A 23,558-nucleotide genomic window follows, 5' to 3' on the forward strand; every position below is an offset into this window, starting at 1 on the left:
ACGTTTAGTTTTTCTGGGTCAAAATTTAAAATTCAAACTTATTTTTAACGTTTTGGTCGACTTTTCGACACATTTGTTAATTTTATCCGATGTTTTTGTCACCGTTCCCAATGTTTTTCTCAATTTTTTTTATTCTGCGTTTTCTTTTTAATGTTTTTGTTGTTTTTTCCCCGGGTTTTTGTCACCTTTTTCAACGTTCTTTTATGAATTTATTTTCAAATGCTATGAAATTGTAGCCTGACAAGCCAGACCGACATCAAGATGTTGGGTCTGGACCCGAGAATAACAGGAGGGTTATAGTGCTCCATAAATAAAGTTTGAGTATTTGATTGACAGACGCAAAAATTGTGAGGAAACCTGTGAGGATGGTTAAGTGGGATACTCAAATAAATAACAGTAAAAAGAAGTGTGAATGCAGATTTGCTGAATTGCAGCCTCAAGTGTTGCAAAGCTGTCTGTGTGGCAGGTAAATAGAGTTAATAAATAAAATATTCATCCGGCTACTGCAGACTGGGTTATACGCACTTTAATTTCTGGCTGGAGGCTGTTTTGATTTGGATCAAAGACGTTTAATCATTAATCATGAATATATTGTTTTTCCTTGAGGTCCTGATTAGATTTTCCGTCCGGTGTTCATTACCTTTCATCATCTTCAACCTTTTTATGGGAAAGACGTTTCTTCTCTTTCTTTCTAAGAGATGTTCAGATGGAGATGGAGCTGGAGTCGTGACGGTTAGCTTATCTTAGCTTAGCTTAGCATACAGACTGGAAGCAGGGGGAGACAGCTAGCCTGGCTCGGTCACAGTTAAAAAAATACACTGACAAGTAATTTAATTTCCCAGATAGCAAATAGTCATTGAAACAATGTTAAATCAACATCCTGCTGTCAAAGATAAAGTCATTGAATCAACGTCGAACTCTGATGTTGATTCTTCATCATGTTGCACCCTCTATTATCATTGAAACGTTTAAATCATACCTAGAGATCAACAGGATTTCAATGGTATTTCGATTACAATGGATATTGAAACAATGTTGAAATCCCAGCATATCAACGAAACTTCAATGGTACCCTATTTTAGTACCACGTTTAATCTTAAAAGGTCTAAATTAATATATTAAAACATTATTATTAGACTATTATAATATCCTGCTTTATCGTCAGCCAGGGTGGGCTAGAGCAGAAACTATGGCAGACTAAGCCTAGACTTTCTAGCACAAATGACACCCCATGGATTTAAAAAAAAAAATGAAGCAATCGTTTTTCTTGTATTTTTTCTTTTAACGCGCTAACTCCTGCAGTGTTGGTCGTCCAGCTCCTCCCGCCCGGTCTGGGGCATAGCGCAGCCACATCTGTTGAGCTTGTGCAAATTCATAGGCAATTGCCATAGGCTAGTCAGTCATTGAGTCAGGGCATCTAAAATATAAAACAAGCAAAAGTACACATTAGTTTAACATTAGCCTAAGACGTCTGCCTGTGAAGGGTATACACAGTCTTTGTCTGTCTTTGCAATGCTTTACAACAGAATATGTTCAATATTGACATAGCCATTGCCCTCGGCTCAACTGCATTGGTATGTACAAAATCATACCAATACCATTTTCAGAATCCTCAAACTATAATAATTTCACACTTACATCAAAATGAGTCCCTCATGTTTCTCTCTGAAGGATGCCATAAGCAGGGAGAACACACATGGGCGTGGATCACACTTTTCTCTCTGTTGTAGCCTACTTCACCAGGATGCACTCTCTCTCTCAAAAAAGACAGAAAACAGAAAAAAGTAATTAAGGTAATGTGTCAACAACAACAACCCCAACATAATAAGCCCAGCAACTTTAAAGGAACACGCCGACTTATTGGGAATTTAGCTTATTCACCGTAACCCCCAGAGTAAGACAAGTCAATACATACCCTTCTCATCTCCGTGCGTGCTGTAACGCTGTCTGACGGTTCCAGCATTAGCTTAGCCCAGCACAGATACTGCAGGTAACTGGTTCCAACTAGCCTACTGCTCCAAATTGTGACAAAAGTGACAAAATAACGGCAACATGTTCCTATTTACATGTTGTGATTTGTATAGTCACAGCGTGTACAAAAAACAACGTAACATGAGACACAGCCATCTTCTAACAGTAAACTAATCGGGAACTATATTCTCAGACAGGCTTGCTGCGAGCATATCACTCCGCCCAAGTACTATATTCTTCCGCCTGAGAATATAGTTCCTGGTTTGTTTACAGTTAGAAGACGGCTGTGTCTCATGTTACGTTTGTCTTTTTGTACACGCTGTGACTCTATAAATCACAACATGTAAATAGGAACATGTTGCCATTATTTTGTCACTTATTCGGAGCAGTAGGATTGCTGGAACCATTCACCTGCATGTTCTGTGCTGGCCTGATGCCGCTGGAGCCATCAGACAGCGTTACAGCACGCACAGAGATGAGAAGGGTATGTATCGACTTGTCTAACTCTGGGGGTTATGGTGAATAAGCTAAATTCCCAATAAGTCGGCATGTTCCTTTAACTAAAAGTGTATGACAACATGAAGGCTTACCTTAGTCTGATAACATTTTATTAATGTGATTTTACAGTTACAGAGTACAGCAAGGCTACGCTATCTAAAGCTCATGCTAAATCTTTAAACTTTTAAATTCCATAGAAAATGAATACACATATACAAAAGTTGTAACCTTACCTGAAAATATTCTTCACCGTTGTGTGTAGGTGATAGTCATCACTGTTGTCTTCAGCTGTGGCGATTGTGGTTTTCTTCTGCCATTGTAGCTTGATGATGCAAAATTGCACAACACACGTAGCCTACTGTTAGATTAGCGTCACATTCGGTTACCGACAAGGTTGTGTCTAATAATATCAGTGATGACTCAATCTCTCTCTTGTAATATACATCCAAAAAAACTTCCCACTGGACCGAAAAGCCCTTAGTCCGACGACCCGTTATCCCAAAATCAAAAGCCCCCCTTGTCTAACATTATGTAGGCTAACTTAATTTTTGCAGAAGAGCAGCTATAAGTAAATGACAGCCGACATAACACGTATTTCTTAAAGAGCCATACAAAGTAAAATGTTATGATTACACTATGATATATACAGTGTATTATGATTTATCAGTTAAATTGAGCAATATATCAAGGGAGTCTGGAAAGTCACTGGACTTACCGTATTTTTTGAAACGGGCATTCAAAGCAGTCGGCTTTTGTTTTCAGGGTACCGGGACATCGGACTAACATTATGAGCTTTCGGTCCATAGAATTTTTGTTTTCGAGCTAGATATCACACAAATATAATGGATAGGTTTTGCTTACTAATTGTAACCTGTTAAAAGCGAACAACGATAGCCATCAGCAGCACGGTTAGCCTACATTAACTTTGGCAGATTATAGAGTTTAACAAAATCTATTTCAATGACTGCAGCACTGCGTGGGTTACTGTTACTACACTAACCATCATATTAACGAGTAACAGTATTTGATTTGGTACAATTCATTCATATCGAACATTACATAAGCAATCTTACCTTATCGTATGTGTCCCAAGGGTCCAAAAATGAGATGTGTCTGGTGCAGTACGTTGGTCTACCACTGAATGATCTCCCGGTCAACCAAAAATCGATGGATTTTCAATCATATTTCCTGGTCAACCATATATCAATGCATTTTCAATCATATTTCCCGGTCAACTATCAATGCATTTTCAATCATATTTCCCGGTCAACTGTATGTCGATGGCTTTTCGACAACAGGTGGTTTCCCGGTCAACTCTAAATCAATGTTCTTTCAACACATTGACAATATCGCCCGGTAAACCAAATATCAATGCTTAATCAATCATAAAGATAACTATAGATCAATGTTGTTCCAATGTTGTTGCCATCAACATTAATAACGTCAGGGTTCATCGATATGGTAATGGTGATTCAACATTTATTTTGCATTGAAATTTCAATATCAACCATAATGATGATTCAGATGGAAAATCAATATTTATTCAATGTTGGCTTGCTGTCTGGGTTGGGACTTGATTTAGTTATTAACTTAGTAGATATATTTTTAAAATATGTGATGGATGATAGTGTTTGAATGTGATGGGGAATGTAATTCCAAATTTTGGTGTAAGTATAAAAAAAGGATTTCTGACCATAGTTGTTTTTGTATGGGGGAACTGGAATGAGTGCCTGTGAGACTGACCTAGTGAAGCGTACTGGTCTCATATTGTGTGAGCGCAATGCAATGAGACCACTTTGGAAGATTTGGAAGATTTGGAAGATATCATGAGAGACAGAATGAAAGACAGAAAAAGAGGACAGTGAGAGGATTTCACAAAATGTTAAGAGGTGATTTATCTTGTGTTCTCCGAGAGAAATCAAAGTGACCTGAAAACAGCAGCCGAGTGATCTTATTATCTGAGTTATTAAGCGCCTCTAAACGGGATCATCTCCAGTAAATTAAACCGCCGTCAGATGAAACTACTTCTCATTTTCCCTTGATGACTCACGGCCCTTTTTAAAGACCTCTGAGAGTCTGAACTGCAGGACACAACATCTTGAGTCCCTGGGAGTCGTTTGGATTCATATCTCTGCTAATAAAGGGGCATACTTTTGTTTATTCCCGGCACAGGTTCACTCGTTTCAGAGCACTTATTTTTTATAAAAACATGAGATCAGGATTTTTTTACTTGTTAGAGGCGGACGGATCTTTTCCCTCCATTTTCAGAGCCCAGAAGTTACGTATTGCTGTCGAGATGTAAAGACCATCACACAATATATATAAAAAAAGGTGCAGTTTGACAATAGTTACCAACGTGACTTTTAATCTGAGACGTGAAGTGTGACTTGCTTTGGTACTTGTTTGTCTTGATTTAGCTTTCGACTTGGGACTCAACTCGATGTCTTGCTGGTTGTCTTATTCCTCACGCGGTTTGATTTTGACAGGGGAGCATACCTGTGTTCCCACAGCCCTATGTTCCCACAGTTCTATGTTCCCACAGCCCTATGTTCCCACAGCCTTATGTTCCCACAGCCCTGTTCCCACAGCCTTATGTTCCCACAGCCCTATGTTCCCACAGCCCTATGTTCCCACAGCCTTATGTTCCCACAGAGCTATGTGCCCACATTTCTAAGATTCTTTTCAAAATTAGGCCCTATGTTCCCACAGCCCTATGTGCCCACATTTCTAAGATTTTTTTGAAATTAGGCCCTATGTTCCCACAGCCCTATGTGCCCACATTTCTAAGATTTTTTTGAAATTAGGCCCTATGTTCCCACAGCCCTATGTTCCCACATTTCTAAGATTTAAAAAAATGTAGGCCCTATGTTCCCACATCTCTAAGATTTTTTCAAAATTAGGCCCTATGTTCCCACAGCCCTATGTTCCCACATTTCTAAGATTCTTTTCAAAATTAGACCCTATGTTCCCACATTTCCTTTTTCATACATTTGTTTCCAAATGTATCCCCTTTTCTCCCAATTTGGTAGCCAATTACACCCAACCTATTATCCAGTAGCAATGGACTACAGATGGAATGTATCTTTTAGCTAAATCTGGTGCGCCCATCTCTTTGTTTACTGCAAACATTTAATTTAAGGGCCTAATTTTAAGACAAATCTTAGAAATGTGGGAACATAGAGCTGTGGGAACATAGGGCTGTGGGAGCATAGAACTGTGGGAACATAGGGCTGTGGGAACATAGGGCTGACTCCTTTGACAGAACAGAATTGGAACAAGGCCGCTGCTTTCAATTTGTGTTTTGCAGGTGAAACCTGTAACTAAACTTTTCTGTTTGTTTCTGACTTTTTTGTGGAACCGTTTCCAAAGCAACAGAAGCCCACTGGGCGCCACAGAGCGGCGTGCGTCTTCCTGCAGTGTGTTGTCCCCGGTGTGTGACACTCGTTTTCAGGAATCAAGACTTGAGGGTCCAATTAGACGCTTTAAAGATTAGTTCAGATTCCTGTGTTCGGGTGTGTGTGACGCAGTTACATTTAACTCCTTGTGGCTCATTAACAGGCTTTCACCTTGGCAGCCGTACAAACGTTTTACCTAAACAAAGAGATGTTTTCTTGTCGCTGAAACCCCTCCGGTGTTTTCAGCCAGCTGTCCGTGTTGTTGTGAGAGACGGGAGCTTTACTTAATGACTCAGCTTCAGTCTTTTCTCTCTGTGTGCCCCGCATGTAAAACACACAAAAAGCAGCTCAGACGAATTATCCATATGTAACGGACGACATTGTTTCACTTCTTTTGAGAGGAAGGCTCTAATTACGACACCACCCATGGGACTGGTATGGGCTGACATAGAGAAGAGAAGTCCCTCCCCTTACGGCGGACGACCATGGGTCCTTATTTGGTGCCATGTCATTTCTCCGACGCTCCATTGTACCGACCTCTCAATAACCTGAAAAATTCCCTTTGGTCCTACAGCCCACTAGTCCAAAGTTCCTAACCCTAACCCCTTTAGATTATGGGAGGTGATCCACAAAAGCCTATATGGTCAGAACAATTGGATGTCGGAGCAGAGGGTTTATTTTTTTCGAAACAAAGGTAGAGATCTTTTTGACCCTAGGAATTTCTAAAAGATTGGTACCCAGCGAGCGGAGTGCTCGTGCGGGGGTACATGAGTTAATCAGTTCGGCTAGGTACGAGGGTGCAAGGCCATTTAGCGATTTGTAGGTTAAAAAGGAGGATTTTAAAATCTGCTCTTGCCTGTATGGGTAGCCAGTGGAGTGAGGTTAAGACAGGAGTTACAGTATGTGGTCATATCTCCTGGCCCTTGTCAGTACCCCTGGCTGCTGCATTTTGGGCGAGCTGCAGGCTTCAAAGTGAACATGCAGGGAGGCCGGAAAACAGGGCACTGCAGTAGTCTAGCCTAGAAGACACAAAGGCACACAAAAGAATGATGCTGGAACAAACAACAGCCGTTTCTTGGTGGAGGACAGTCTCCTTTTCAGAGATACTAAAGGAGCTGAGTACTTCTTCAACCTTTGTAAACCAGCGTTGACTGGAAACAGGAGACAAACAACATTCTCTCTCTCTGTCAAAATACAAGATCTTTGCTTAAAAGCCCGAAACGGTTTCACGTGTTGACTGACGACTTATCACTTTTCAGTCTCCTGGGAAAATGTCAGACAGTGAGCAGATTTTTAAATCCTCCCTTTCTGCGAGGTCAGCCGCCACTTAAACTACCGAAGCTCGCTTCAAACACGAGGCCGGAGCGATAACTCCGACAAGGAAAACGATGCAGCGGCTGTCCGTCAGCAAAAACCTGCAGCCTGATGACATTTGGACCGGAGCAGACATCTGAAAGCTTATTTCATTTCCTTCAGAGAGAGATGTTGACTTTGTAAGCTGAGCTGAAATATCCTCCGGTGCATACAGGGTTCACCTGCAGTTCCTCTCCATCCAATCACACGTGGGCGGGGGGATAAAACCCTGCCAAGCTGGGCTCAGTCCGACATCGACCTGCTTATTTTCTGACCTTTTTCTTTTCTTTTTTTAGCTGCAGGTTTATTGTGAAGGACGCAGGGAAGCTGGAGCTGAGCGTCAGCCGTCTTTGTAGGAAGTTCCATTCCAGTTACATTTCCACAATTTTTTTCTTTTGTTCAAAGGGATCAGAACAACAGCGTTTGTGTCCCTAGGGAAGCGTAGAGAAAGTTCAGAGCGTGAAGGAGGAGTTGATCAAAGGTGGTAACCTGTGTTCGTAACGCACCACGGCGGAGGAGACAGTAAGACAGAGGCGGAGGATTAAAGCATCGATCTTCCCACCCTCTGCTGTGTCACGACCACAGAGATCAGATAAAAGATCTGCAGCAGCGGGAGAAGTTTTAATGAACCCCATTGGGGAGATGCGTGCGTGTCGTGATCTCGTCTTTGTGGGAACGTTTTGGGATGAAATCAAAGTAGGAAATGGGATTACAGTCAGTATAGGCACTCAGAAGACTTGACTCCCACAAACTGCAGATCTATTCTTGGATAAAGCTGATAATACATCATCCCGTCATGGCTGACACTATCCTTGCAGGTTACGCAGGAACGAATGGCTCGCCGGCAATTTTTAATTCTATCCTTGCCTTTGCTTCTACTTTTTTATGAATAAGCAGTTATCATATTCAAATGCTACATCGCTTGTGAGACTGTAACTGTGCGACGCATTCTCATTAACAGGTTCATATGATATCCTACAAAATTAAGCGACTGCTGGCTGGTGATCTGACGGTTAAGTTTAGCGGAAATTTAGCTGAGGAAAGGTGACTGTGAGTCAGGTACAGAGCACCTTAAGGGTACGTCACATCAGAGGCCGTTACTACGGTGGCCCTGAGAGGCCACAGCACGCAACTAAAAGAAAACTCACACAAATAAACCAGAGCACGCAACTAAAAGAAAACGCACGCAAATAAACCACAACACGCAACTAAAATGAAACGCACGCAAATAAACCACAGCACGCAACTAAAAGAAAACGCACGCAAATAAAACACAGCACGCAACTAAAAGAAAACGCATGCAAATAAACCACAGCACGCAACTAAAAGAAAACGCACACAAATAAACCACAGCACGCAACTAAAAGAAAACACACGCAAATAAACCACAGCACGCAACTAAAAGAAAACACACGCAAATAAACCACAGCACGCAACTAAAAGAAAACACACGCAAATAAACCACAGCACGCAATTAAAAGAAAACACACGCAAATAAACCACAACTAAAATGAAACGCACGCAAATAAACCACAGCACTCAACTAAAAGAAAACGCACGCAAATAAACCACAGCACGCAACTAAAATGAAACGCACGCAAATAAACCACAGCACGCAACTAAAATGAAACGCACGCAAATAAACCACAGCACGCAACTAAAATGAAACGCACGCAAATAAACCACAGCACGCAACGAAAATGAAACGCACGCAAATAAACCACAGCACGCAATTAAAAGAAAACGCACGCAAATAAAACACAGCACGCAACTAAAAGAAAACACACGCAAATAAACCACAGCACACAACTAAAATGAAACGCACGCAAATAAACCACAGCACGCAACTAAAAGAAAACACACGCAAATAAACCACAACACGCAACTAAAATGAAACGCACGCAAATAAACCACAGCACGCAACTAAAAGAAAACGCACGCAAATAAAACACAGCACGCAACTCAAAGAAAACGCACGCAAATAAACCACAGCACGCAACTAAAATGAAACGCGCGCAAATAAACCACAGCACGCAACTAAAAGAAAACGCACGCAAATAAACCACAACACGCAACTAAAATGAAACGCACGCAAATAAACCACAGCACGCAACTAAAATGAAACGCACGCAAATAAACCACAGCACGCAATTAAAAGAAAACGCACGCAACTAAAAGAAAACACACGCAAATAAACCACAGCACACAACTAAAATGAAACGCACGCAAATAAACCACAGCACGCAATTAAAAGAAAACGCACGCAACTAAAAGAAAACACACGCAAATAAACCACAGCACACAACTAAAATGAAACGCACGCAAATAAAACACAGCACGCAACTAAAAGAAAACGCACGCAAATAAACCACAGCACGCAACTAAAAGAAAACGCACGCAAATAAAAAAAAACGGAAGTCCAGGGGACACTTTTAGGTGATGCACATGTGCCTCAACCATTGGTGTTTCCAACAACAGGACAATTCTAACCATTTTCTCCAATTTATTCATCACTAAATTCACTTCTCAGAACGTTTTAGCTGAGAAATAAACTGTTTACATTTCGAATATAGGCAGTCTTGTGAACATCGTTGCCGAATTGACAATTTGCCTCAAAGTTTTTGGAGTTGAGAAGCTCCATAAAGTGACGGGACAGTCAGCAGGTGCCTGCCGGGGATGGCAGCTCGTCGCTCGGCCAGGAATACTCAGAGACCCCGCTCTAAGCTGGAGGTTGACGGCAATTATCTTTAGACCAAAACGACTAGTTAAGATTAGAAAAAAGATTGTGGTTTGGGTTAAAACACTTCCAGGACATGAACACCTGTTTCCTGGGTGAAAGTCTTGTGTTTTCTCCTTAACTTCTCCAGGACATAAACACCTGTTTCCTGGGTGAAAGTCTTGTGTTTTCTCCTTAACTTCTCCAGGACATAAACACCTGTTTCCAGGGTGAAAGTCTTGTGTTTTCTCCTTAACTTCTCCAGGACATGAACACCTGTTTCCTGGGTGAAAGTCTTGCGTTTTCTCCTTAACTTCTTCCGGGACATGAATTCCGCTCCCCCTCTTGAAAGCTCTGTCTTTTAAGAGCCAAACATCCACCCCGACCTCCTCCCTACAAGGATCTTCACGCTCTTATACAGCAGCAGTCAATGTGCTGCTGACAGTAATAAATACAAGATACGTGTAGAAAGGCCTTATTCCACAGAGAGAAAGAGAGTCTGAAGAATCTGACAACAAATACCAAAAATATCCACACACAAACCATGAATCCTCATAAACAGCACGTTGTGGGCTTGGAGTCGTGTCACGGATGATGACTGGATGTGAAATGTTGGAAGTTTTTCAAATGAATCGCCTGAAGCAAAATCAGCTGAAAGCACCACAGGCAATCACACACTGCTGTCATCACTTAGTCTTCAAAAAACAGCCAAAAACATCTGAAAATGCATCTGAATAGAAGCCTAATATACACAAAACCTCGGTGTGAAAGAATAAGATGTTTTATTATTCTGTGTTCTGGAGTTTCTCCAGGCTTTTTTTTTTATTATAACGAAAAGCAGCTTGCTTTCTGCAGGGGTTCGTTAGGGGGTTCATCCAACCATTCGTCCTGAAAATCTGAAACATGATACTGTGGTTTTATTCTGGAATTAATTAGTAGAATGAAGGAAGTAAATCTGCCAATTAGATCAGGAGATATCAGTGTGTAAAGTTGGAATCTAACTTGTCTGAACTATTCTGACTAAACAAATCCAATTAAATCCATCTGTCTAAAGTAAAGTAAAGTAAAATAATAATTTTGAAGTCAATTGAAGAAAGTCATCCTGAGGACTGCATCTTAGCTCCTTACCAAGCCAACTGAAAAGACATCCACACCTTGACTAAGGTGACTCACATGAGAACCGGCTGGGTCAACGACTTTACCCTACTCTAACAACTCTCTATGACACCCTCTGACTCTCTACACCTCCTTACAACTCTCTACGTCTCTCTACATCTCCCTATGTCTCCCTGCGACTCCCCACGACTCCATACGTCTCTCTATGGCCCCCTACATCTCCCTCCAACTCTCTACGTCTCCCTACATCTCCCTCCGACTCTCTACGTCTCCCTACATCTCCCTCCGACTCTCTACGTCTCCCTACATCTCCGTACGACTCCCCGCGACTCTCTACATCTCTCCACGACTCTCTACATCTCTCTACATCTTTCCTACTATCTACAAATCTCTATGTCTCCCTACGTCTCTCTACGACTTCCTCTGACTCCCTCTGACTCCTGGCGTCTCTCTACATCTCCCTACGTCTCTCTACGTCTCTACATCTTTCCGACTGTCTACGACTCTCTACGTCTCTCTACATCTCTCTACGTCCTTCCGAATATCTACAGTACAGGCCAAAAGTTTGGACACACCTTCTCATTCAATGCGTTTCCTTTATTTTCATCACTATTTACATTGTAGATTCTCACTAAAGGCATCAAAACTATGAATGAACACATATGGAATTATGTACTTAACAAAAAAGTGTGAAATAACTGAAAACATTTAGATTCCTCAAAGTAGCCACCCTTTGCCTTTTTTGATAACTCTGCAAACCCTTGGTGTTCTATCAATGAGCTTCATGAGGTAGTCACCTGAAATGGTTTTCACTTCACAGGTGTGCTTTGTCCGGGTTAATTTTTATCAAATTTTTTTTCCCTTTATTAATAAAAAAGCAAAGGGTGGCTACTTTGAAGAATCTAAAATATAAGACATGTTTTCAGTTATTTCACACTTTGGGGGTTGTTAAGTACATAATTCCATATGTGTTCTTTCATAGTTTTGATGAGAATCTACAATGTAAATAGTCATGGAAATAAAAGGAAACGCATTGAATGAGAAGGTGTGTCCAAACTTTTGGCCTGTACTGCACATCTCTCCATGGCTCCCGATGTCTCTCTATGACTCCCTACATCTCTTTATGACTCCCTACGTCTCTCTACATCTCTCTACGTCTTTCCGACTATCTACGTCACTCTACGACTCGCTACGTCTCTCTACATCTCTCTATGAAGATCTAAGACTCTCTATGACTCTCCATGGCTCCCTATGTCTCTCTACGACTCCCTACATCTCTACGACTCCCTACGTCGCTCTACGTCTCTCTACATCTCCCTATGTCTTTCTACGACTCCCTCTGACTCCTGACTTCTCTCTACATCTCCCTACGTCTCTCTACAACTCTCTACGTCTCTCTACATCCCTCTATGTCTTTCCGACTATCTACTTCTTTCTACGTCTCTCTACATCTCTCTATGACGATCTAAGACTATCTACGACTCTCCATGTCTCCCAGCGACTCTCTACAACTCTCCATGTCTCCCAGCGACTCTCTACAACTCTCCGTGTCTCCCAGCGACTCTCTAAAACTCCCTATGACTCTCTACGATACCCTACGAGTCTCTATGACTCCCTACGAGTCTCTATGAAAATCCGATTTACTCAATCCGATTGAACTAATTTGATTTATCTAATCCAACTAATCTAATCTGACCAGATGAATGTGATTTTTCTGCCTTTGTCTGCAGTGGGAGAATGAGCAGCTGCACAGCCTGGAGGAGAGAGGGCGACTGCTGCTCTCGCTGCAGTTTCTGCCTCCGCTCGGCGGGGAGGACAAAGAAGTAGACGGAGGAGGTGAAGGGCGTCGCAGCGGGGGTCTCTGTGTCGGCGTAAAGCGCTGCGCCCACCTGGCCGCCATGGACGTCAACGGCTTCTCCGACCCCTATGTCAAAATGTAAGAACATCATCATCTTAAAGGGATACGTTTGTTGAAATAGGGCTTATTATGGCTGTTGATAGGTGGGCCAACGCATTTAGTGCAAGTAATTAGGTTGTTTTTTTGTCTTTTGTTGGCTCACTTTTACTCACAACATGCTAACCGGCAACATAGAATTCCATTCACTACTAAGCTAACTAGCGGCAGCGCTGCCGGTGTTACACCGGACTAAAACAAGACAAAAAATGCGTTGGCCCACCTACCTACAGCTATGGTAGATAAGCCCTATTTCAACAAACGGTGGCATATCCCTTTAAGCTTGATTTATGGGTCTTAGAGCTTTTGCCGTAGCATAAGTGACCTGAAGTTTATACTTGTGCGTTGATCACTTTAAGAGAATGTGTGTGTGTGTGTGTGTGTGTGTGTGTGTGTGGAAAAAACAACAATATTGTCCACAGAAAAGGTGGAAAACGGCGAAAAAATCGACAACAAAACAGTAACAAAAATGTCAGTTTTCCTTGATGAAGCTGAGAATACTGCTGTACTTTTACTACATGAAGCACGACAAAAAGTTACCGTTGGTTACCGCTACCGAATTTCATGTAACGTTACCCAAATCACTATATAAGTTATGAAGGAAAACAGAGAACTCAACTTGAATAGATGTTGCTTTTTAAAGTTATAAGTGAGTTGATTTTATGTTATTTGTTATCCCCAATCAATCTGGACCTCTGATCTGGAATCAAAATCAGATGCAGACCTTTACATTTGAGAACCTCTGGTTTAAAGGTTTTTTTTCAATCTGGACTCTCTTCTTTCCCTTGTTTTTGTGTCTAAGTGACTGATGGGAACAATGATCTTTGAAACTGGTATTATCTGAAAGTATTAGCGAGAGAAACAAGCTGCAATGTTACATTAATGAGCAAATGTTCAGCGTCAGTCTGCGTCCACTAAAAGTTCTGTTTTTGCCGCTGACAGACTCAGATTATTATTATTATTATAAGGGTCCTATCTTGCACCCAACACCAGTGTCTTTGCTAGATTAAGACCGATGCAGTCAGTCAGCTTCCCATCCAGCGCCCGCGTCGTTTAAATAGCAAGTGCACCTGTGCCCATCTGTGGCCCATGGGCGTGCTGGCCTTACAGGGAGGTGTGTTCAGGTGCATTCTGGGCATTTTGCTATCTTGAAGCAGCAGGAAGTGATTGTGCCATTGACCAACAAAAACCTGGTCAATATTTTAACAGCAAATTAGTAAAATGCGCCTAGGCTCGTGCACAGCTCGCACACACTATGCTTGTTACACACACAGGGACGCACAGCAGCACATACACATGGAGAAGATTACAAATAAAAACATTACGGTACAAATCCTCCATCATAACAGCAATGCTCCAAGGTCCAAACACGCCTGTCTTTTAAAGGGAATGGGAGATGACACTCTGATTGGTTTATTGCATGTTACACCCAAAAGCACGAATTATGTAATCCACACAAAAGATAGCATTTTAGCATGCTAATATATGACCACTTGAAACTGTAAAGTAAAGCTAAAACTACAGATAAGAAAACACTCAAGTAAAGTGCAAGTGCCTCAAACTCTGCATGTGATTTAAGATTTCAGGCTTTCTCTTTGCTTTCTGTTTCCTCGAGGGTTGCTGGCTCTGAACAGCAGGTTTTTTTTTTCTCTGTCGCACGCCATGTGAATGCAAACTGAGCGTGAGCCAGAAGGAGAAGGCGACTGACAGCTGAGGGGTCGAGTGAACTCACAGCCAGTTTTAGAAATCCCTGCAGAGACCAGAGTCTCAGCACGCTGTGTCACAGCTCGACTTCAGCCAATACAAAGCTTTTAAAAAACAGCCGATAATCTCTCTGGAAGTCCAGTCGGTGTCGTCTACCTGCTCCTCTCTCATCTGTCTGGCTTTGGTCATTTTTTTGTGTTTTGTGTCATTTTTTGTCAAGTGTTTAATGGCTTATGATACCCGTGCAAGGGCGTAACTTGGAGTTCAACATTGGGTGGGGGGGTTAGTCTGGCTTTATTATCATTATTTGTGAAGTGTTTTATAGTTCATGATACCTCTGTTTTTTGTATTTTTCTAGGTTGCGTTCTTCTTGTTTTTGTTCTGCTGTTTTTTTCTGGAAAACACTTTGTGACCTTATTAAGAAAAATGCTATAGAAGTAAAGTTTATTATATTATTATCATCTTTATATCCAGTTTGCAGTTGTAGTTTTTCGCTAATATGTTTCAAACCTGCTGTGAAAGTTGAACATCTGACATTAGTCTGACTTTTATGAGTTGATAGCTGTCATATAAATGTAGTTGCAGTAAAAAGAACAATATTTCTCTTTGAGATGTAAAAGCAGTGCCAGCTCTAACCAATTTGGTGCCCTGGCAAGATTTCAGCCATTTTTTCAGCTTTTCCCAACGTACGAGTATCACTTTTTGACCCTTTTTCCGATGTTTTTGTCATTTTTTTCTTATTTTTAACTTTCCTTTCCTCCTCTGGACTGCCGGTGCACCGAGCATTTGCCTATACTGCCTATCCTGCAGGCCGGCCCTAGGGGTAAGCTTAAAGTAGCATCAAATAAAAATACTCAATTAAATAAGTAGCACCAGACTACTACCAATTTGTGCTATGATAGAGGAAAGAAGAGTGACGATGGAGGAGCGAGGATAGAGGATGGAGGATAGAGGATGGAGGATGGAGAAGTGAGGAATAGTTCCAAAGATTCTCTTGCCAGATTTTCCTGTGATGTGAGTTGTGTTTCGAGTGTTTTTTACATCCCCCAATCCATCCATCCTGGCCTCACGATTTTAGATCGCAAATATTTAACACATTCAGTATTTATGATCTGATATCCTGCTGTAAGCAGGTAACACAGAGGACATTGAGGTGTTAGCTCCATGAGTTAGGAGGAGCTATGAGCTTGGATACAGACAGCAGGTTTTGAGATTGGGGATTCTGGTTGTTTGTTAATGATAATAATGTTAGTGATTTGTTAGTGTGGGGTGTGCTGTTCCGTCCAAATCGTTGCTCTCCACACACTAAAGAAACAAAACTGTTATTTCTGTCATTACATGTCTTTATGCGTGGGGTCTCACACATTTTTAACATCTGTTTTAGTGTGGGCCGCTGATGAAGATGAAGATGTGTGAAGCTTCCCCGTGCTGCTCTCTGAGTGTGTGTCTGTGTGTGCTGCATTGTTGTAAAACAGATTAATTATTAACTACTGATTCATTAACGAGGATTAACACGATTTGATCAGGCAGCAGGATGAAGATAATCCCTCAGAGAGGAAATGTTTGCCCCGTGCCTTCAAACAATCCTTTAATTAAGCACACCGCATCATTTCCACACATGTAATTCCACATTGTTGTGTCTCCTCTTATTAATGACTTTGTCATTAAAGCTCAGGGCGAGACATGACGCAAATATTAAGCTTTTTATTTAAGTAAAACATCTGCAAGTCAAAGGCTCAAACACTTAAAGATTTGCGTACACAGTGAAGTTCAAATAACTTCAAAGAAATATTTAGTTCATGGTTCTACAATTAGAAATCTTTTGATCAAAATATGTTGTGTTTATTTAGTCAAATTTGGTGAAACACATGATTTAACGTTTGAAGATACTCCAGGAAATGACATCACAATAAGCAGAAATACCAGAGTAGGCACTAGCTAGTCTATATCCTTGACGTTCCACTTCCGGGATTGCTCCGTTGCTGCTGGAAAATCTGCCGGATGTCCCTCATTTCAGCTGGATGTCCCTCATTTCAGCCGGATGTCCGTCCCCTTCCTCTTTCTTTGTGTTGCCGCTCTAACCTCCGGTGGATTTGTGAGGACTATGGTTAACTGCTCCTCAGATCTCTGCAGGGTAAATCCAGACAGCTAGCTAGACTATCTGTCCAATATGAGTTGTTGCACGCCTAAAACTACTTTTGAACGTACACATGTTCCGCCAAAACAAGTTCTTTCCCGAGTCTATTTAGCAGAGGCACCGTGGCTCCGTCCGGAGCTTAGCAAGACGACTGTGATTGGTTTAAAGAAATGCCAATAAACCAGAGCATACCATATTTTCTCACACACTTAAGCTAGTGTTATTGGGAAGTGCACCAAATAGTAGGCACACTGTCCAAATTTCTTGCGGAATTTTCAAGTTTTAACTACCATCTTTCAGGCGTTCACAGGGAAACATTCGACTCGAGTATCATGTAAACAAATGTCCAAAATGACACTTTTGGACCCCTTTGCTCTGGTTTAACTCTTGTGTCCTTGTTGTCCACCCAAGTTAACCCTTTTTTTAGAAGCTATTTTTCAAGGTTTCTTTTGCTTTTTTTGAAGTTTCCATCACTTTTTTTCTGTGCTTTTTTCACTACCACCAGATTCACCACTAACATCAACTTATTACCACTAATTTTACAATAGTTTATAATGTATGGTCAATAAACCTCATTGATATGAAATTATACCTTATTTTTGAGTTTAACAAAAGCTGAAGTTATGAATTTTTTTGACAAATAGTTACGATTGAGTGGATGATCACAGACTGTCAAAGTGTAGTCAGGATACTCTTTAGAAACCATTTCATTGTTTTTTTCAAATGCTATAAAATGTAATAAAACACCCAAAATTCAATGAAAGTAGTGAACTGATCATTCATTTTACTTGCAAAGAGCATTGTATGGAACCATCCACGTTATTTTGGGGGCAATTTGCTTGAAAGAAAACTGCATGTCTGATGTAGTAACTTTGAGATTGGGTCAACAGGAGGTTTAAAGAAATGCCAATAAACTAGAGTGTGTTTTCCTCCCATCCCAGAATGCTGTGTGGACTAGCCAGACCTTCCTCTGGCGTGCTTTGGAGGAAGGTTTGGCAAAGTGAGACTAGGCACTGGCTGACCTTTTCCATTGCAGAGTTCAAAGGGTTAATCCAAATTAAAACACGCTTTCTTTTCTTCTCATTCGGCCATCAGATACCTGAAGCCCGACATACTGAAGAAATCCAAGCACAAAACGGCCGTGATGAAAAAGACCCTGAACCCCGAATTCAATGAGGTAAGAACCAGCTTCACGCACCCCCCACTAGAGCTGGAACAATTCCAAATGTTGCTGTGCAATTAAGTGTCTCAGACATAATTGCAATTAACAAATAAATAATTGTCTCTTTCAGTCAGATACATTCAAATATTATTATAACTTTGGTTTTGTTTTGAATGAATTCCAGGATACATCTTTTTATTATATATCACTGTCATGTGACCCAAATAATATATAAGATAAATAAATACACAACGCCTCTTTATTATTCAATTTTCAATTCAATTCAATTCAATTTTATTTATAGTATCAAATCATAACATCTCGAGACACTTTACAGATAGAGTAGGTCTAGACCACACTCTATAATTTACAAAGCCCCAACAATTACAGTAATTCCCTCAAGAGCAAGCGTTAGCAGTGGCTGTTGTGACAGTGGCAAGGAAAAACCCCCTTTTAGGAAGAAACCTCGGCAGACCCAGACTCCTGGTAGGCGGTGTCTGACGGGGCCGGTTGGAGGTGTGATGGCGATAATAGTCGCATTAAAGATAGTGGAACAGTGACTTTGAAGGTAGTCGTTGTAGTTCATGTCACAGCAGGACGTTACAGGATGAAACGTGGCGCTGCAGAGCATGGGTGGGTGCAGCAGACGCAGCAGGACGCGGCCGGGCGTTGAAGGGAATCGCAGAGCATTGCTCTGCGAAGAAGAAACATAAGGACTCCGGGGAGTAAACTCCCCAGAGCTAGGTTAGTAACAAGCAGTTCTAGGACAGGATGCATACAAAAGGAAACGAATGAAAACACTGATGAAAGGCTGTACTGGCCTGCCTCCCTCTACTCTCACTATATTATTGATTATATGATCAATAAATCTGATGACTACAAAGAGAAGCAGGTGGGCCGGGTTAGGCGGACACTGCAACTCCTCACTTCTTAACTATAAGCTTTATCAAAGAGGAGAGTTTTCAGTTTATTCTTAAATGAGGTGATGGTGTCTGCCCCCCGAACCTAGACTGGGAGCTGGTTCCACAGGAAAGGAGCCTGGTAGCTGAAGGCTCTGGCTCCCATTCTACTTTTGGAGACTCTAGGAACCACAAGTAACTCTGCATTCTGGGAGCGCAGTGCTCTAGTGGGACAATAAGGTACTAAGAGCTGTTCTAGATAGGATGGTGCTTGACCATTTAGGGCTTTGTAGGTCAGGAGAAGGACTTTAAAGTCAATCCTGAGTTTCACAGGAAGCCAATGCAAAGTAGCTAAAACAGGAGAAATATGATCTCTTTTTCTTAGTTCTGTTCCCCCCATTTTCATTTATGTTGCTATGAATGTGTATAGGGTCAAGTGCCAACAACTAACAATTTAAATAATAAATAATAAAAATATATAGTCAGACCACTAACGAGTGAACGAATGCCCTTGTGTTGTCTTTGGGTCAAATTTGTCTCGTTTTCTAAATATCTATATCAGAAATATGGGTTTCTTTTTAAGTTCCTAATTTTAATTACCCAAAAATAACATGGATGATTCCATACAATGCGCTTCGCAAGTACAACAAAAGATCGGATCTCTAATTTCATTGAATTTGGGGTGTTTTTTGCATTTTAAAAACAAAATTGAAATGTTTCGCAACAGTATCCCAACTGAACACTGACATATAGCAGTCTGTGATTATCCTTCCTTTAATATTAGTCTAACTAGTTCATAATTTCTGCTTTTTAAACTCAAGGATTAGGTATAATTTCCTATAAATGAGGTTTATTGGCCATGAATTCCAAAAATAAGTGTAAAACTAGTAATACTTTAGTGTTAGTGGTGTTTATACACGGTAGTGAAAAGAAGTGTAAAACGGCAACAACAAAAAAGTGCCAAAAACATTGAAAAAAACATTGAATCAAAACAAGTGTTGATTTTTTTTGTTTCGGCCCGGGAGGACGACAAGTGCATGGTCCAATGGAAGACAACACAAGGGTTAAATAGGGTTCAAATATTAGTCAAGGTAAATTAATTCTACTCACGATAATTAACTGCTAAAGACTGAACCCAAACTATGGGAGTCTGGCCAAAAACAACCAAAGAAGAGAATCAGAATCAGTATGTGTATCTGTGTCTCCGCCTGTGTTTGATCGCTGCAGGAGTTCTTCTACGAGATCTCCCTGTCGGAGCTCACCAACAAGACTCTGGAGGTGACGGTGTGGGATTACGACCTGGGACGCTCCAACGACTTCATAGGTGAGACGCCGAGGGGTTTGTTCGGATCGCTGACTCTCTCGCTGAGTTTCCCTTTGAACGCAGAATCTCTGAACCGTGTGGCCGTCCTGTAAGAGTGTCTCTATGTTTTATAGATAAGTCTGAAGAAATAATCAGAGGAAAGAAAGCCATTGTCTGATTTCGAATCTAACACATGCTGCCTGTTAGTGTCGGCAAAGCTGTTCAGTGAAAGCTCTCGCCATCTGTATTACTCCTCTGTTTTTAATAATTACCCACTTTCTGTTTACTATTGTGTTAATACTGGAAACAAAGAGCACTTGTGGTTGCTGATATTTCATCACCACGGCGGACACAAACCATAATACTAACTGCAGACACTTCCCCAGACCCCCAGTGACACTGACTCTTAACCCTTAAGTCCTGGGTCTTCCCTGAGGCCTCCTCCCAGCTGGACGTGCATCCACCTAGTCCTGGGTCTTCCCTGAGGCCTCCTCCCAGCTGGACGTGCATCCACCTAGTCTTGGGTCTTTCCTGAGGCCTCCTCCCAGCTGGACGTCCCTCCACCTAGTCCTGGGTCTTCCCTGAGGCCTCCTCCAAGCTGGACATCCCTCCACCTAGTCCTGGGTCTTCCCAGAGGCCTCCTCCCAGCTGGACATGCCTGGAACACCTCCCTGGGGAGGCGCCTAGGGAGGCATCCTTACCAGACGCCCAAACCATCTCAAATGGCTCCTTTCGATGTAAAGGAGCAGCGGCTCTACTCCGAGCTCCTCACGCATGACTGAGCTTCTCACCCGATCTCTAAGGGAGACGCCAGCCACCCTCCTGAGGAAACCCATTTCAGCCACTTGTACCCTGAATCTCGTTCTTTCGGTCATGACTGTATTATGTTAATGTGTAATATGTTTGTTTGTTTGTTTATGTACGCACCTTTCACCAAGGCAAGTGTACTTATTGTGGCAGTAACACCTTTTCTGATTCTGATTCCTGTTTGTTCCTCGTTCAGGCGGCGTGTGTCTGAGCTGTCACTCCCAGGGCGACGCCCTCCGTCACTGGATGGACTGCCTGAAAAACAAGGGCCGCAGGGTGGAGCAGTGGCACATCCTGACCAACGAGCTGCCCCGAACCCTCAGCCACGACTGAACGTCAGCGAGCGGGCGGGCAGCTTCCTGCAGACGGTCGGCGGCCACAGGGAATCCTCGTTAAGGGACGGACACAAGCAACTTTACCGCAGGAATCTGCAGTAACTGTTTTAATAATGCCGGCTGGAGAGCCGGGTGAAGCCGGAGCAGCGCGGTGCTGCTGGTGTGCCTTCATTAGTGATCGCTGAGTCATCCTGAAGAAGAACACTGTCATTACAACATTAGCACCAAACTACAACACACGTAACAGACAGAAGATACACTCCAACAGAGATTAAACCACAGCTGTACACGTCCGACTCGTACTTGAAATGAAATTGCATGTTTTGTTTCTACAAGATAGAGATTTGTCTTATTGATACAGGATTTCTATTTTAAATAGTGTCATGACCCCATTAGATCCGCTTGAAAAAGTTGTGGTTTTAAACACGTCGTTAACGTTTTGAGTTAAGTTGATAAAAAGATGGAGGTTTGGGTTCAAATCAGACATCACTTCACTTCCTGAAGGTTACCACGTGACGTGGCTCTTTTTTTGTTTTGTTTGTTTTCCGTAAAGTTAAAAAAATTGTCCGGTCTGTGTTTGTTTGACCCTCAACCTGCCTCCTTACCAGGACATTTGGCGCTCTTATACTTCATGTCCCACTTGATAATAAAAAGTTAACCTCTTTTTTTAATTTAAGAAACAAACAGAGTTACATCGCATTCTGTGCCACGTGCGTAATGCGAATGAAGTCCTGCTAACTTTATGTGGCTGAAGTTGATATTTCACATTCACAGCATGATATAGGTCAAGAGTTACCTTCTCATCTTTAAGTGTGTTGATCACACTGTCAGGTACATTTCGTTGCATTTTTCAGGAAGATCCTTCTCCTTCTTGGCAGCCACTTTGTCTCAGATTGGTTTTCTGTCTCAGAAAAGTATCTTAATAAAATTCCCTCAGTCCCTTTAGATCACCTGTGTCAAACTCAAGGCCCGTGGGCCAAATCCGGCCTGCATATCAATTTAGGTTCACAACAGACTTTGGCCCACATAGTTTTTGTAGCTTTTTTCAATGTTTTTTTTCCGACCTTTTTTGCTACTTTTTCCAATGTTTTTGTTGTTTTTTCTTTGATGGCTAAGTTACTGTAAGCTGTAAGTGAGAAGATTATATTAGACATGCAATAATACAATAAAAGATGCTTGACTTTTACCATGAAATAATAGCATGTGAATAACTTAAACATGTCTGGCCCTGGATGTGATTCTTTTTTTCCAGTGTGGCCCTTTGTGGAATTGAGTTTGACACTCCTGCTTTAGGGACTCCGTAGCTTTTTGATTTTGGGGACATAAAAAAAATAAAAGAATATGGGCATTTAACAGCTTCCATATCGGCCAAACCCTGAGTTTCCTTCATGTCATTTTTCTGGTCTGTAATGCACGGGTCACATTTCTATTGCACTCCTCAACGAGACGTGAGAAACAAACTGACGATGATATATAATAGTGGTTCTTCCTTGGTGTTGCATGATGCAATATGTTGATATACTTCTTTATATCTCTATACTCTGCTGCCTGTTTTCTACGTCAACGTGTTGAGACCCGATGAGACATTCAGGTTCACAGTGTTATCGTTCTTCTTTGTATGCACGACCGAACGTATGAATGTGCTTTCTATACGATATTGTTGAACTGTTGTTTACACAGATCTTGTGCTTTACAGGTGTTCTTACATTTCTATCAGGTGTTTTATGTACGATGCAACAATAAAATTTGGAATGCAACACTGACAGAGAGAAGAGTGGGTTTGGTTTGTTTGGTTTCACAGTGTGGATAACTGCTGCCCCCTGCAGACAGTACAGAGTACTACAGCTGCAGCTTCACAACATGAAATACACAGACTGACTGCTCTGCTAACAGTCATCAGCCCTCTGAATCGTAATAACCGTACAAAAGATCTGCACATCACACTGTTAGTACTAACCGATGTCTGTATAACTGTATTATTGTATTTCTAGTTTCTAGGAGGCAATGATGAAAGAAGTCCTCAGATCTTTTACTTAGTCTCCGAACACCAACACGGGTATTTTCAGTTAATCTGGCTGATTAGATCTTTTCCCAGGGCTGTGTGGGTGATTTTAGACTGACTGAGTGGCATCTTCCTGAGTCTCTTGTTAGCTTACTTGCACCTGTTAGGGACACCTTTACCATTCTTATTGGTAGAAAAGATTTGCG

General features: G+C 41.6%; 1 protein-coding gene across 1 annotated transcript in view; it reads left to right on the top strand.

Annotated features, from left to right (window-relative positions):
• doc2a (double C2-like domains, alpha) overlaps positions 1–22,336 on the top strand; it is a 44,782-nt gene extending 22,446 nt beyond the window's left edge. Inside the window, exons 7-10 of the mRNA XM_028599016.1 lie at positions 12,780–12,985; positions 17,940–18,021; positions 20,133–20,229; positions 21,212–22,336. Of these exons, the coding sequence (XP_028454817.1) occupies positions 12,780–12,985; positions 17,940–18,021; positions 20,133–20,229; positions 21,212–21,348 (522 nt within the window). The 3' untranslated portion in view covers positions 21,349–22,336. The remainder of the gene's footprint in view (positions 1–12,779; positions 12,986–17,939; positions 18,022–20,132; positions 20,230–21,211) is intronic.
• The last annotated feature ends 1,222 nt before the right edge of the window (positions 22,337–23,558 follow it).

The sequence above is a fragment of the Perca flavescens genome, chromosome 15, assembly GCF_004354835.1.
Source record: "Perca flavescens isolate YP-PL-M2 chromosome 15, PFLA_1.0, whole genome shotgun sequence".
NCBI classification, from domain to species: domain Eukaryota; kingdom Metazoa; phylum Chordata; class Actinopteri; order Perciformes; family Percidae; genus Perca; species Perca flavescens.